A 17,348-nucleotide genomic window follows, 5' to 3' on the forward strand; every position below is an offset into this window, starting at 1 on the left:
GTTTGGATCCTATTAGCTAGGATTTTGTTGAGGATTTTGGAATCCATATTCATCAGGGATATCGGTCTGAAATTCTCCTTTTTGATGGGGTCTTTGCCTGGTTTGGGGATTAAGGTAATGCTGGCCTCATAGAATGAGTTTAGAAGTTTTCCTTCTGTTTCTATTTTTTGAAACAGCTTCAGTAGAATAGGTATTATTTCTACTTTGAATGTTTGGTAGAATTCCCCAGGGAATCCATCAGGCCCTGGACTCTTGTTTTTTGAGAGGTTTTTGATCACTGCTTCAATCTCGTTACTGGTTATTGGGCTATTCAGGTTGTCAATTTTTTCCTGTTTCAGTCTTGGCAGCTTATAGGTTTCCAGGAAGACCTCCATTTCATCCAGATTGCTCAGTTTATTGGCATATAGTTGTTGATAATAATTTCTAATAATTGTTTCTATTTCCTTGGTGTTAGTCGTGATCTCTCCCCTTTCATTCATAATTTTATTAATTTGGGTCCTTTCTCTTTTCTTTTGGGTAAGTCTGGCCAGTGGTTTATCAATCTTATTAATTCTTTCAAAGAACCAACTTCTAGTTTCATTGATCTGATCTACTGTGTTTCTGGTTTCTAATTCATTGATCTCTGCTTTAATTTTAATATTTTCTCTTCTAATGCATGGCTTAGGCATCGTTTGTTGCTTTTTCTCTAGTTCTTTAAGGTGTAGAGTTAGTTGGTGAATTCGGGATTTTTCTATTTTTTTGAGTGAGGCTTGGATGGCTATGTATTCCCCCTTAGGACCACCTTTGCAGTATCCCATAGGTTTTGGACTGATGTGTTTTCGTTCTCATTGATTTCCATGAATTGTTTAAGTTCTTCTTTGATTTCCTGGTTGACCCAAACATTCTTGAGCAGAGTGGTCTTTAGCTTCCAAGGGTTTGAATTTCTGCCAAATTTTTTCTTGTGATTGAGTTCCAGTTTTAAAGCATTGTGGTCTGAGAATAGGCAGGGAATAATCTCAATCTTTTGGTATCAGTTGAGACCTGATTTGTAACTCAGTATGTGGTCTATTCTGGCGAAAGTTCCATGTGCGCTCGAGAAGAATGAGTATTCTGTTGTTTTAGGGTGGAATGTTCTGTAAATATCTATGAGGTCCATCTGATCCAGTGTATCATTCAAAGCTCTTGTTTCCTTGTTGATTTTCTGCTTAGATGATCTGTCCATTGCTGAGAGTGGAGTATTGAGGTCTCCTACAATTAACGTATTGTTATTAATATAACTCTTTATTTTGGTTAACAGTTGGCTTATGTAGATGGCTGCTCCCATGTTGGGAGCATAGATATTTATAACTGTTAGATCTGCTTGTTGGATAGACCCTTTAAGAATGATATAGTGTCCTTCTGTGTCTCTAATTACAGACTTTAGTTTAAAATCTAATTTGTCTGATATAAGAATTGCTACCCCAGCTTTCTTTTGAGGTCCACTGGCATGGAAGATGGATCTCCATCCCTTTACTTTCAGTCTGGATGTATCTTTAGGTTCAAAATGAGTCTCTTGTAGACAGCATATGGACGGGTCCTGTCTTTTTATCCAATCTGCAACCCTGTGCCGTTTTATGGGGGCATTTAGGCCATTCATGTTGAGAGTGATTGTTGAAAGATATGAATTAATTGTCATCATGTTGCCTGTAAAGACGTTGTTTTTATAGATTGTCCCTGTAAATTTCTGTTGTATATCACTCTTGGGGTCTTTCTCCTTTTATAGAACCCCCCCCTTAATATTTCTTGCAGGGCCGGCTTAGTGATCACATATTCTTTCAGTTTCTGCCGGTCGTGGAAGTTCTGCATCTCTCCATCCATTCTAAATGACAGCCTTGCCAGATAAAGTATTCTTGGCTGCATGTTCTTCTCGTTTAGTACCCTGAATATGTCTTGCCAGGCCTTTCTGGCTTGCCAGGTCTCTGTGGATAGGTCTGACGTTATTCTGATGTTCCTCCCTCTGTATGTAAAGAATCAGTTCCCCCTAATTGCCCTTATGATGGTTTCCTTAGTTCTACGATTTGCAAATTTTACTATTGCATGCCGGGGTGTTGGCCTGTTTACCTTGATCTTAGGAGGGGTCCTCTCTGCCTCTAGGATGCGAATGTTTGTTTCAATCCCCAGATTAGGGAAGTTCTCAGCTATGATTTGTTCAAATACATCTTCTAGTCCTCTCTCTCTCTCCACCCCCTCTGGGATTCCAATTATTCTGACATTGGAACGCTTCATGGTGTCACTTATTTCTCTGATTCTATTTTCATGGATTCTGAGTTGTTTTTCCCTGGCCTCCTCTTTTCCCTTTTTATCTATTATATTGTCTTCCAGGTCGCTTATTCTCTCTTCTGCCTCAGTTACCCTAGCTGTTAGATTATCTATATTGGATTGGATCTCATTGATAGCATTTTTAAGGTCTGCCAATTCACCTTTTATTTCTGCCCTTAGAGACTCTATGTTGCCGTTAATTGATTTCTCCATTCTAGCCATTGTCTTCACAATTGCTAGCCTGAATTCCATCTTTGACATCTTGGTTATATCTGCATCCCTTTGTAAATCTGCAGCATAAGTATAATCTCTGAGTCTTTTCTATTTTGGGGGCTCCTCCTCCTAGTCATTCTGTTGATGGGTGTTTGAGGGAATGTATAGAGTCCAAATTATTGACCACAACCCAAGCAAGATGCACCTGTTTTCTTGAAACCTTAGGGTAGCTGGCCTCTTGTTTTCCCAGCCTGCCTTCTGGGGGAGGGGCCTGCCGTGCTATTACTCAGGCTGGGCGGAGTTGCCCTGCACCCCTGTGGCGGGAGATGGGCTCAGCAGGAATCAGTTTTTGGAGCTTTTGTTCTCTGGCAGCTTTCCCTGGTGGCTTTCCGCGTCTCTTCCACGAGTCAGAGCAGAAGAGACCATTTCCAACCCTCTGCCTCAGAGCAGAGAGATCGCAGTCTGTTCTTCAGTGAGCTCTCCAGGCCACACCGTCTCCGTTTCTGTCCGTGCTGCTATAAACTACAGTGTCCTGGGTTGTGCACCCCTCCGCAGTGTTCCCAGTCCTGCCTCCAGGTCAGATGGACCATGTCTCTGCCCTTTGTGCTTCTAAAACCACCAGCCGCTCCCAGTTCCCTCGCGCAGCCCCGCCGCTCCGGGTTTCTGTCCCGGGGCTGCAGTTCGCCTGCGCGACCCCGCCGCTCCGGGTTTCCACCCCAGGGGCTGCCCTAAAGTCCTTTCCCCGCTGCTACCAGTCTGCGAGTCTGTGCCCGTCCCCAGCGAGCGAGGTTGTGGCTCACCGGCGGTGTAGGATCCCCACGGCCAGGCACCCTCCCGCCGCCGTTTATCCTCCGATATCTGCCCGCGGAATCACAGCTCCCTGCTTCGTACCTCAAAACCAACCACCTGTGATATTCTGTTTGTAGAGATCCAGATCTTCTTATATCTCAGGCTGGTTTCGTGGGTGCTCAGAGTGGTCTGGTAGATATCCAGCTCAATTCTGGGGACCCGTTGAAATAGGGTCCCCTACTCCTCTGCCATCTTTCCTAGTCCCCTTATTATTTTATTTTTTAAAAGATTTTATTTATCTGAGAGCAAGCGAGCAAGAGAGAAAGCATGAGCAGGGGGAGGGACAGAGGGAGAAGCACGCTCCCCTCTGAGCAGGGAGCCTGATGCGGGGCTTGATGCCGAGACCCTGGGATCATGACCTGAGCCGAAGGCAGACGCTTAACTGACTGAGCCACCCAGGTGCCCTTATTTTATTTCTAGTTTTAATTAATTTTTACTTTTACTAGATGTATATGAATATATTCTACTTGGAGAAAAAGGAAAACATTGCAAATAATACAATTTCCATTTCTTGCCCCAGAATTAATCACTCTTACTAGTTTGGTATATTCTGTCCTTCCATATCTGTTGTAATGAATTTATATGCACATAAAGATTTGTAAAAAAAGAATGTATTTTTTTATACCTAGTATGTATGTAAATACATAGTCTATGGTTATCAGTCTATGGCTTTAAAATATAAATTTGATGGTTATCTCATCTTTGGTTAAAATTCTTGAATGGTTCTTTGTGGTCTAGAATAAAGTCCCAGTTTCTTAGCAGTGGTCTAAATTTGACCTTTGCCTGTCTTTTCAGCCTTGTGTCCTCCTCTTCTTTCTCGTGCATCTTATACTCCTATCACATTTCTGTGTTAGCATTTCTTTTCTTTTTTTTTTTTTTACAGGAGGCGGTAACATAATGTTACTTCAGCTGCTTAAAGTCAAACAATTTAAACAATATCTCATTTAATGTTTTATGTGTTATTCATTCATATAACTTAAATAAAAATTTATATGACAGTGACAGAAAAGAGATCTGACATTTGCCTCCCATTGTGCAAACCGTTCCTTCATTTTTCTTGAAAAAGTCAAAAGATTGACAAATTCTACAGCAGACGGGGCACCTGGGTGGCTCATTTGGTTAAGCCTCTGCCTTCGGCTCGGGTCATGATCCCAGGGTCCTGGGATTGAGCCCCACATTTGGGCTCCCTGCTCCTCGAGGAGCCTACCTCTCCCTCTCCCCGCCTTCCACTTCCCCTGCTTGTGCTCTCTCGCACTCTCTCTCTGTCAAACAAATAAATAAAATCTTTAAAAAAAAATGCTACAGCAGACAGATACAATATGGTGTTATAATTACCTATTTACAGAAAAAAATGAAATATTTCAGATGTATGTAATTTTGTTATAATTTCTATCATTACCTAATATTTTATTTATAAAACTGATTTCCTTAGCTTAAAACTTTTATTTTTTGAGGGTATGAACAAAGTTTTATTTATTTTTTAAATTTAAATTCAGTTAATTAACATTTAGTGTATTATTAGTTTCAGAGGTCGAGTTCAGTGATTCATCAGTCTTATATAACACCCAGTGCTCATTACATCACATGCCCTCCTTAATGCTCATCACCCAGTTACTCCATCCCTCCTCCCACCTCCCCTCTAGCAACCCTCAGTTTGTTTTCTATGATTAAGAGTCTTTTATGGTTTGTCTCCCTCTCTGATTTCATCTTGTTTTATTTTTCTCTCTTCCCCTGTGATCCTGTTCTGTTTCTTAAATTCCACATATGAGTGAGATCATATAATAATTGTCTTTCTCTGATTGACTTATTTCATTTAGCATAATACCCTCTAGTTCAATCCACATTGTTGCAAATGGCAAGGTTTCATTTTTTTTAGATGGCTGAGTAATATTCCATTGTATATATATTCCATATCTTCTTTATCCATTCATCTGTTGATAGACATCTGGACTCTTTCCATAGTTTTCCTATTGTGGACATTGCTGCTATAAACACGGGGGTGCAGGTTCCCCTTTGGATCACTACCTTTGTATCTTTGGGGTAAATCCCTGGTAGTGCAATTGCTGGGTCATAGGGTAGCTCTGTTTTCAACTTTTTGAGGAACCTCCATACTATTTTTTAGAGTGGCTGCACCAGCTTGCATTCCCGCCAACAGTGTAGGAGGGTTCCCCTTTCTCTGCATCCCTGCCAACATCTCTTATTTCCTAACTTGTTAATTTTAGCCATTCTGACTGATGTGAGGTGGTATCTCATTGTAGTTTTGGTTTGTATTTCCCTGATGCCAAATGATGTGGCACTTTTTCATGCCATGATTCATGGTTTATGGCAACCCTGAGCTGAAAGCCCACTCCTGGGCTAGCTGATTATAGCCAGCTTCCCCGCTCCGATACCTGGAAACTCTGCTGCACTCAGGCACCCCCGGTCTTCCTGTGACCCCGGGGATCCTGAGACCACACTGTCCCACCTAGGATTCCACCTTGCTTCGCCACCTGGGTGCCCTCACCAGAGCAGACTTCTAAAAGTTCTGATTTTGTGCTCTGCTGCTGTATCACTTTCTGGTGCCGGCTGATGGAGTCTTCCTGCTCCCATGGTTTATCTTCCTATATATCTCCTTAGATTCAATTCTTCACACCTCCTGCCTCACAGAAAGTGGTCGCTTTTCTATTTGTAGAATTGCAGCAATTCTTTTCTTAGAGCTCCGGTCAAGTTCACAGGTGTATGGAATGATTTGATAGCTATCTAGCTGAATTCCAGGGACCAGACCAAACTAAGGTCTCCTACTCCTCCGCCATCTTGGAAAGTCCTCTGTGTTAGCAATTCTTAAAGCACACTAGATTATCTGTAATCTTTGCATGTCCTCATGCTTTCTATTTGGAATGCCCTTTCTGCCTTGGCCACCTTTTGAATAAGCAAGCATTCTTTCTCATGCTTTATGTCTCTATTCATGTATCACCACAAAGTTAACTCTTTCCTAATTTCCCGTTCTCTTTCTGATAATAACCATCCGAATAGCTGTGAAGATTTCCTTCTTTTTTAAGGGTGAATAGTATTCCAGTGTGTGTGTGTGTATCTTTAGTACACTTTGTTTACCCATTCATCTGTCAACAGATAGTTAAGTTGCTTCCACCTCTTGGCTATTGTGAATAATGCTGCGGTGAACATGGGAGTGCAGATGTCTCTTCAAGGTCCTGATTTCAATTCCTTTGTATATATATCCAGAATTGGGATTGCAGGATCATAAAGTAATTCTATGTTTAATTTCTTGAGGAATCTCCATACTGTTTTCTATAGTGGCTGCATCAGTTTTCACTCCCCTCAACAGTGCTCAGGAGTTCTTTTCTCCACAGCCTCACCAGCACTTATTTCTTATCTTTCTGGTAATAATCATCCAGATAGCTGTGAGGTGATATATCATTGTGGTTTTGATTTACATTTCCCTGATGATTAGTCATATTGAGTACTTTTTCATGTATTTGCTGGCCATTTTTATGTCTTCTTTGAAGAAATGTCTGTTTAGTTCCTTTGCCTATTTCTTAATCAGATTATTTGTGTTTTTTTGCTATTGAATTGTAGGGGTTCCTTAAATATTTTAGATATTCTTATCAGATAAATGGCTTGTGAATACTTTCTCATAATCTGTAGGTTGCCTTTTAATTTTGTTGTTAACTGGGTAGAAGCTTTTGGTTTGATGTCATCCCATTTGTCTATTTTTACTTATGTTGTCTGTGCTTTTGTTGTCTTTGTGAAACCTGTGGATTTTTGTCCGATGAAAATGTATGTCTTTGTTGAAGAACCCTGTTATTTACCTGTCATCTGTTTAAAGATACATGAAACTCATCAGACTGGGAGAATAGAGTACTTTGGGAGAAAATGCTTTGTCTTTATCTAATGGAGTCTTTAAAATATAACGATTATAAGTAACAACAGCAAATGTGAAAACATTTAAAACTGACTACATAGTACTTCTGTTTTTGGGGTTACACACAAATATTAATCAGATATAGTGTAATTCCTTTGTTAAATATATAGGCACATAGTTTTTAGTTAGATAAGATATAATATTTATAATATTATTTACCAGAATATTTTTCAAGTTCTCTATTGTAAGGGGTATTTATTGTAAGGGGTATTTTTACTTGGACACCAGAAGTACAAGTACATTTTGAAAGTATAAATAATACTAGCCAAACAGCCAATTTATTTACTTAAATTATTGTCTAATATACTTTTGTGTTAATAGGCCATATACTCATTTTTTAAAAAAAAGATGTGGTGTGGGGAATAAATCCATTGCTGTTGAGATCATTATACCTTTCTTTGGGTAATATAAAAACATATAAGTACTGATAAATATTATGACCTATTAAAGGCTAAAAGTAGCTAGTAATCCTGCCTATGCTCTTTTAAATACTCTTTTTTTAATCTTCCCTAAGGCAATTGATATACATTCACAAGAAGTGCCATAGTGAACCTGATGGGCCTGGGATAGCAGCATTGACTAGTGAGGAGCGAACTCAATGGGCTAAGGTTATATGGTTTTCTTTTGTTGTCATTGTTTTAAGATTTTATCTATTTTTTAGAGAGAGAAAGAGAGCACGAGTAGGCGGAGGGGCAGGAGAGGGAGAGAGAGCATCTCAAGCCGACTCCGCACAGAGCCTGATATGGGGATCAATCCCACGACCCTGAGATCATGACGTGAGCCGAAATCAAGGGTTGGACACTCAACCAACTGAGCCACCCAAGCGCCCCTTTTGTTTTTTTAATTGAGGTATACTTGACATAAAATTATATTAGTTTCAGGTGTACAACATAATGATTAGATATTTGTGTATATATATATATTACAGAATGATTACAATAAATCTGGTTAACATCCATCATTTCATATGATTACAAATTTTTTTCTTGTGATGAGAACTTTTAAGATGTATTTTAGGGGCACCTGGGTGGCTCAGGTCATGATCCCAGGGTTCTGGGATTGAGCCCCACGTGGGGCTCCCTGCTCAGAGCAGTGGGGAGTCTGCTTCCACCTCTCCCTCTGTCCCTCCCCTGGCTCATGCTCTCTCTCTCACTCACTCTCCCTCAAATAAATAAATAAGTAAATCTTTTTAAAAAAGAGGTATTCTATTAACAATTTTCAAATATGTAATACAACATTATTAACTTTAAAGGTATCTGCCCCGTTTTGTAAGTTTGTGTTATGCCACTTCACTTTTCACAAAGGACCTACATTAGTACTTGTTTTTGCTCATTGAAAGAAACCCAAAGAGGATTTTTGCTTTTATGAAAAAAGGCAAAAAGCAAAAATAGTGTTCAGCATCTTTTATTTTACTGCATGCTCCCTGAGCAGCAAGAGTGGCAGCACCAAGCTCCTTCCCTAGGAGCTACCCTCAGTATCTCAGCGTCAAGCTTTGAACATCTGTGCCTGTGAACATCTGTGCTGTATCTCACTTTATTTGTACATCCTCTACCAAAATGTGTCCTATGTTATCAGTAAAGCCTCTAAGAGAGGTTATTTTTTGGGCCTGGGAATGTTCAAACATTTTTCCATATAAATTAATAGTAATTGCTTCTTTGCTTTATTCCATTTTGACTTAGGAATGCTCTACTTCCAGATAGCAGTTTACACTTTCCTTAATGAACCTTTTCCTTAATGAACTATTTTGAGATTTTCTGGATATACTTAATTTGTAACATTTAATCATTAACTCTTTGCCCATTAGGCACGAGAATATTTGATTAGTCTTGATCCAGAGAACTTGACTATATTAGAAAAAATTCAGAGCAGTTTACTGGTATATACCATAGAGGATAGCAGTCCACATGTAACACCAGAAGATTATTCTCAGGTACGTAACTATCTTGCTCCGCTATTTCTCCTCACAAATTATTCTGGAAGACTCTTCTGTATACAGAAGATGAGAAGATTATTTGTTACATGCAGTCTCTTAAAATTTTTTCATAGCTGTCATATATATGTACCAAATTGAAGCTTATACATAAATAATCCTTTGTGAATTCTGGCATCATTGTTTAGGTAATTTAGATATATCTTGAACATTATTTAAAGAAGTATGACTATTGTTTGCATGTACAGTATATTTGCATAGGACACTGGGCTAAATGAACTTATCATGCCAAAGGTGGCATGAGAACCTTCCTGTAACCCACACCAGTGTGTCTTGACACCTTGGTCGATGGGGTCGGTCCTAAGAATTATAGCACTCTTATAAGTTATTTATTTTAGCGTTTAGTTTTATTGACAAACAGACTTTAGTGAGTTTAAGAGTAAATGTGGCCTTACTTTGTTTCCCCTCCCCCACCCACCCTGGGTAATATTATCATTTCCTGGGAAATAATAAAAGGTAGTAGTCATATTTGTAGAAGTCTCTTAGTCTTTTGAAAACACTTATATTATTTCATAATTCATTCATCAATATTAAATGAAAGAAATAATACAGGATTGAAAAATCTTGTAGGTAGAAATAACTTTCCTTTATATAACCTTAGCTGTATTTTTTTAGTAGGAGAGTTACCAAACTTCTTGAGGAAGAATATATTCTAATGTAGTGTTGTTTGAACTTTTACTGCTAGAATCTAGTAGACTTGTGTTTAGATTGCAGCCCACTACATACATATACACACGTAACAGAAGTTTCACAAAATAGTAATTACTTATAGTATCTGTGGTAGATCCTAATATTTGTATTCTCTTTTGTCCTTTCTTTTGTAATGAATGTTTACTGTGATATACTAAATTGAGTGTGTGAGAAACAGGCTTAGTGGGATATGAATTCTTAAGATATTTTAATAATATTTAATATTAAAATATTATTAAACTAAATTAAAATATTAAATATTATTAAAATATTTTCTTCATAAGTAGACTCTAATGACTAAACTTACCACAGCTTCTTAGACTATTCAAGTTGCAAAAGCTTTGTCTTTTCCTTTGTAAGTTCTCTAAACCCCCATGACTATTGAACCAGCTTTCTGTTTTCTGGTAGGATTTCTTGAGATTTTGAGAAATATTTAAAGACAGGGCTGGAATTAGTATTATCTCTTGAGTATAATTATTATCATTTTATTAAGGTTGGCTTACCTGAAGAGGAAAAGTGACGTGTGTGTGTGTGTGTGTACATTTATATAATATATATATACATACACATACATATAAAATATAAATACTTATAACCCTCTTAATATTAAAAATCTCTTAATTTTAAAATATTTATTTTAGGTAACCACAATGACCCTTACAGGAGATCCAACTGTACGCTGGGGAGACAAATCTTATAACTTGATTTCCTTTTCCAATGGAGTATTTGGCTGTAGTTGTGATGTAAGTAAACTTAGTGAAGTTATTTTTCCTTTCAATTGTTTAGGTTAATTTAGTGGCAATTAACTAGCTAGGCTGTTCTGTGGTCATATAAATACATACTTTTGTAGCTCTGTGGCATTATAATGAAAAGGTTTTAGTTAATGAATTCTCAGTGAAAACAGAGTATAGGACAAGTTATTTTCATTTGTAGTATGGCTAATAGTTTGGTATGTATCTGCAAAGTGGAATTTGCATGTATTTTATGTAGTTATGGATTTTAAAGAATTATGAAGCTCTTTAAAATGCACTGTTACTTATTTATTGAGAATTACAACCTATTTTTTTTTTGAAGATTTTATTTATTTTTGCGAGAGAGAGAGAGAGGGAGAAGACGGGAGGGAACATGAGTCGGGGGGCGGGGTGCAGAGGGAGAAGCAGACTCCCCACTGAGCAGGGAGCCCAATGCAGGACTCCATCCCAGGACCCTGGAATCGTGACCTGAGCCAAAGGCAGATGCTTAGCCGACTGAGCCACCCAGGTGCCTGAATTACAACCTACTTTAAAAGATACAGCATTATGTCTGTGTTCTTTGCACAGAGAGGTATATGTGGATATATTTCTAGATTTTTCCCAGTAATTTAACTATTTTCCTAAAATGGCACGTGATCTTTGGAACATTTATTTACACTATAGATATTAAAGTGCCTGGTGCTTCTACCATTTTTTACCTTCTTTTTTTTTTTTTTTAAGATTTTATTTATTTATTTGACAGAGAGAGACACAGCGAGAGAGGGAACATAAGCAGGGGGAGTGGGAGAGGGAGAAGCAGGCTTCCCGCGGAGCAGGGAGCCCCATGTAGGGCTCGATCCCAGGACCCTGAGATCATGACCTGAGCCGAAGGCAGACGCTTAACCAACTGAGCCACCCAGGCGCCCCCATTTTTTACCTTCTTGATAAAAAAAGAAAAAACTTGTTTCTCTTTTATTCTCCTGTGATCATCTTTATTAACTCTACCTTGCCATTTTCTGATGGACATTCAAGAAGTCTATGAACCAAGAAAATTAAAAAATGAGAGGTTGCAATATACACTTATAATCTCATTGTAAGATCTTTTATAAAATACATAATTGGCTATAAAGTAGCATGAGGTAGTTTTTTTTGTTTTTGGTGGCCTTCCTCCAGAAGCATTTAGCAACTGTACAATACTAAAAAGGCCTGTCGTGTTGATCTGGGCTCAACAGTTGTATTAATCAGTATTTATTCAGTTTTAGGTGATAGAAACCTAAATTATACTGCCATTAGTTTAAGAAGGTATTCGTTGGCATAGGAGTACAGCTAAGTTTGGGTAAGACTGACTTCCAGTGGCCGAATGCTTTCATTAGAAATTTCTCTCTCCATTTTTTGGCACTACTTTCTTATGTTTGACTTCATCTTCAGGTAGAATGTCCCATGTGGTTGTTGTATCCACAATCTCATGTCTTCCAGCTCCTTTCATAGATTAGTGTTCCCTATGCAAATGGACAGCTTACCACCGCCGCCCTCCCTTCCTTCCCCCCAGTGGTTCCAGCACAAGTCCTAGGAATAATGCTCACTGGTTGTTATTGGCCTTTGTCTATCATGTGCCCATTCTGAGGAGTCAGGTGCTCTTACTCACCTGGCCTGGGTCACATGTTAAACCTTGCAATCTAGGGGGTAGAATCATTCTCATCCAAAACATCACAAATGTGTGGTGGTTGCCTACAGGAAAATCTCAGAAGAAGGTGAAGTGGTTGATGAGCAGGTAATAAAACTAGATGTCTATTATAGTAACTCATCAGAGTGAAAGGTTGCTATGAGTCCTTTTAAAGATTTGTTGTCTTTCCTCTTGGAGTTCATTGTTGACAAAATATTTCTTATTAATTGCCTCAGTTTTCTTCTCTTGGGTTCTTCTTTTATTCTTCTTGACTTTCTCAGTCTGGCTTATATCCTCACTATTTCCTGGAAAACTATCCTTATAAAGTAGCTAACTACTTCTTAGCATCTTCCTCTATGTCTCTTCGACCTGTCTGCTACAGTCAGTTACCCTCCTCATACGTATTCCAACTCTGCCTCCATCTTAATGGTCTTTTCCTATCTACTGATTCAGACCTTAATGTTAGTCTCACTTTTTCCCTCCTGTGCATGTTCTCTTCCCTGGTTTAATAGTTTCATTGACCATTATTATATAGGTAGCTTGCAGTTAGTCTTTTTTTTTTTTTTAAGTCTTCGTTTAAATTCCAGTTAGTTAACATACAGGGTAATATTAGTTTCAAGTATACAATATAGTGATTCAACAATTCCATACATCACCTGGTGTTCATCACTACAAGTGAACTCCTTAATCCCCATCACCTCTTTCGCTCACCCCCACCCACCTCCCCTCTGATAACCATCAGTTTGTTCTCTATGGTTAAGAGTCTTGTTCTAGAAGAACCATGAGAGACAATGGACTCTGAAAAACAAACTGAGGGTTCTAGAGGGGAGGGGGTTGGGAGGATGGGTTAGCCTGGTGATGGGTATAGAGGAGGGCACGTTCTGCATGGAGCACTGGGTGTTATGCACAAACAGTGAATCATGGAACACTATATCTAAAACTAATGATGTAATGTATGGGGATTAACATAACAATAAAAAAAATTTAAAAAAAAGAGTCTTGTTTCTTTGTCTTTCTCTTTACTGTTCCCTTTGCTCATTTGTTTTGCTTGTTAAATTCCACATACGAGTGAAATCATATGGTATTTGTCTTTCTCTGACTCATTTAGCTTAGCATAATACTCTCTAGCTCCATCCATGTTGTTCCAAATGGCAGAACTTTTTCCTTTTTTATGGCTGAGTCATACTCCATTGTGTATGTATACCACATCTTCTTTACCCATTCATCAGTTGATGGAGCAGTTATTCTTCTCTAGTTTTTACCTATTATTCTCATTTTGAGAATTTTGTTTCATTGTATATTGTTCAAAGTGGATATTATATTGTTACATAAGATTCAATTGTTCTCATCATCAAGAACTCATCATCTTACTTGCCTTCCTCACTTCCAGCCCTCAACCCCCCCCACAAAAGAAAACCACATCGCACTACTTTGATTTTTACTAATAGTACTAAACTCTTGCTATTTGCTCAAATTCAGGATGAAAATAACTTTAATGATCTTTGTTATCTAAATAAAGAATATTGGTCCCATAATGAACACATATCTCAGCACAAATGAGATCTTTCTTGTAGTAAGTATATGGACATGTTTTATGTGTATGTATTAACACCCATTTATTTATAAAATTGATTATCTCCCCTAGATAATCTGCTTTTAAAAATCCCATGTTGGTTTCCCTTTTAACCTATGTAAAACATCATTAGTAAAGTGTATATAGTTGGCCTTTGAACAACATGGGTTTGAACTGTGTGGGTCCACTTAAATACATGGATTTTTTTCAATAAATGCATATTTTATATTTTGATTGTAAAATAGGGTAGAATTTGCCAAATGACTTAAAAGTAAAGGGAACGTGGCGGAGAAATGCTGAGAAGGCTGAAACAGCAGGCTCTCACCTGCTTGTGGTACTCCTCACCCCACTACCTGTGCAGAGTTTGGTTCCCTGAGATCTTGAACAAAAAGTTGCGAAGGAACCGGCTCTGGAGAGGGATTCTCAGTGAAGTGCCAAGACCAGTCATTGTCCACAGTTGGCCAAGGACTGCAGAATGATAATCTGCATCCCCCCTCCACCCTCAGGGGTCCAGGAGAACACTTGGGGCAGGATAGCACCAGGTAGTAATGTGGGCTGCAAAGCCCAAGGCAGGAAGGAGCGCTGTCTGAGGTGCTGAAAGTTCTCTAAGGCGGAGAACTACTTCAGGGAACAGCTTGCCAGCATTTCTCACAAGCAGAAACTGAGTTAGAACCATGTGGAGGGGTCAGGTGGAGAAAGCAACCTAGACAGAAGGATAACAGTGCTGTGCCTTCCCCAGTTCTCTGCCTTTCCCTGGACTCTGCTTGAAAATGAAGTTTCCCACATTCCTGGGTAGCTTTGCTAACTTTGGGTGGGGATGAGGAGATGTGTGGTGCCTTATTCTACTCCTGTACTGTACAGTAAATGTATTTTCTCTTCCTTATGATTTTCTTAATAACATTTTATTTTCTCTATCTTTATTGTAAGAATACAGTGCATAATACTTACAACACAAAACATGTTAATTGACTGTTTTTGTTATTGGCAAATGTTATGTTCTGGTCAACAATAGGCAATTAGTAATTAAGTTAGTTCTGGGGAGTGAAAAGTTATATGTGGATTTTGATTGCATCAGAGGTCAGCATTGTTCAAGGGTGAGCTGTATACTGTAAAAGTTGGTCTGTTTCTAAATGCAATGCCATGTTGCTGCTCTATTCCACTGGTGCTTAAATATGTACTTTGCGATTACAGTAGTAGTTAATTACATTTCCCTCTTGAGATTTAAAATACTGGGGTCAACTATTTTGTCTTATCCATCTAGGGTTTATCATTTGGCTTTGTGAAGGGCACATAGGAAGCATGTAATAAACACTTAAATTAGTAACAGCAGTTACTGATTATTGCTGTGGTCCACATTCTGTAGGAAATACTTTATAAGCATTATTAAAATCATTTTTCACACCAACTATATGATTATTACCCCCACTAATAGATGAGCCTGTTTACTTAAAGAATTAAGTAACTTCAACAGTTGCACAACTGGGAAATGGCAGAGTTTGGACACAGGATTGAAGCCCTCATTCCTAAAAAGTATGTTATACATATTGTCTCCATATAAATAAAAAAAAAAAGAAAAAACTATATGAACAAATAAAACATCAGGAAAGCATATGAAGTTTTCATATTTTCTAACATTTTTCTTTAAATTGATGATTAGCTTTCCACCATGAGATGGGTAGGTAGAATTACCACAGAGAGACTTTTGTCCTTCAGTTTTGCTCTTTCTTACTGGGTCCAGTAAAAGAGTTAGAAATTAATTTTACTGTCTCAAATGAAACAATACATGATATCTGTGCACATTCTTTGTAAAATTGTAAGATGCAGTTAGAGAATGGGCTTGTCAATGACCTGTGAGTCTCATTATTATATCAAAAGACAGATGGGGTGAGTTGCTCGTGCATCTTCTTCTGACCTCCCTCAAGAGTCTTTCCTGATGTTGTGGCTGCTATCTAGTTGGTCACAGTATTCATACTGTACTTCTAGGCTCCACTGGGCTGTGAGATAGGCCAACAGAACTCTGTAATGTTAGGGTGATACTTAAGACACCTAATTTGCTCCTCTGAATGTGGACCCAAGTATGCTAGTCCATATCTTAAGCCTCCCTTCTTTCTCTCCAGGGCTGGTAGTGCCACATTCAGTTCATGAATGGTAACTGTTTAATGTACAGTGATAGCAGTAACATGGAGGAAAAAAGCTGTCTGATGTAATTGTCGCCAAAGGACATGGAGAAAAAAGGGAAAAAGTTTGTCTTCCAGAATAAATGATGGAAAAATTCACTAGCTCCAGTTCCTTTGTCTCAGTATAGCTGTCAAACCTGTAATACTCCTGTAACTCAGACCATCTTTCCAGCATTCCTTAAACGTTGAGAATTATTTCTGCCACATCTGAACACTCTTCTAGTCAGAAACACAAACTGATTATGCTTTTTAATACTCACTTAGTGGCCTATGTGTTTACCGATAAAGTTCATATGAATGCTCAGTTTAGCCTTCAGAAAGTCTGTCATCCTCCTTTGCTTGTTGCACAGTGCTTTTAAAATTTCAGAACATCTTAACACTGCACACATATACCTGCTTTCATTTCCAATTTAAATAGCAAGTTATTTTCTCTAGATTGTTCATGGTTGCTTTACACCCCTCCCCATTACCTCAAGATCCCTAATTAGGTGCTTCCAACTTTAAGTATTTGTTCTTTTGCAGCAAATAAAATACATCAGTCACTTACTATGCTGCAGGATATCTGTGTCTTTGTCTTTAGGTGAAGCATTGGAATTCTGCACTTTAGTGTGTATTAAGATTGGAGGGGAGGGATATTGAAAATAAAATATTGGGTCAAGTTTTAAGTTGACATAAAGTATTCAAAATCTTGTGTATTTTCATTTTAGCATGCTCCTTTTGATGCAATGGCTATGGTAAACATCAGCCATTATGTTGATGAGAAGATTTTTGAGAATGAAGGAAGATGGAAGGTATGTTAGAAAAAATGTTTCATTTTTTTTCATTTTTTTTTTCACTGTTCAAAATTTATTTGGTATTTTAGTTGGTATGACACTTAGGATAGTTGGTTGCATTGTCTTTTTACCATAATTATATGGCCATGTACACTATATTCTGACATATATGGTACACAAAATAAGATCCTTTAGAACAGTTACGCACAATACATGCAATACTGAATTTATACATTGGATCCCAGGACGTGACTGACCGGAAAAGATGGACTAGGCATGTGGGGTGTTGGGGGAAGGAACCAGAAGTGACAGAACACACAGTAAACACACATCTGGTGTGAAGAGCAACCACAGCTCTGCAGTACTGGCAGACGGTGGGGCTAACTTACGTTAACCAACTTAGGGCTACAAAGCCAGGTATCATCCAGCATCAGGATACAGCTGCAGGGTTTGGTGAACCATTCCTGTTTGGAACTTTAGGAAACGGATGTTT

General features: G+C 38.4%; 1 protein-coding gene across 2 annotated transcripts in view; it reads left to right on the forward strand.

Annotated features, from left to right (window-relative positions):
* The window catches only part of CROT (carnitine O-octanoyltransferase), a 50,312-nt gene that overhangs the window by 18,598 nt on the left and 14,366 nt on the right, over positions 1-17,348 (forward strand). For both annotated transcript variants that reach the window (XM_036081730.2, XM_036081785.2), the window contains exons 8-11: positions 7,773-7,866; positions 9,063-9,188; positions 10,580-10,681; positions 16,790-16,873. In XM_036081730.2, the coding sequence (XP_035937623.1) occupies positions 7,773-7,866; positions 9,063-9,188; positions 10,580-10,681; positions 16,790-16,873 (406 nt within the window). The remainder of the gene's footprint in view (positions 1-7,772; positions 7,867-9,062; positions 9,189-10,579; positions 10,682-16,789; positions 16,874-17,348) is intronic.

This window comes from Halichoerus grypus, chromosome 12, assembly GCF_964656455.1.
Source record: "Halichoerus grypus chromosome 12, mHalGry1.hap1.1, whole genome shotgun sequence".
Classification (NCBI taxonomy): Eukaryota; Metazoa; Chordata; class Mammalia; order Carnivora; family Phocidae; genus Halichoerus; species Halichoerus grypus.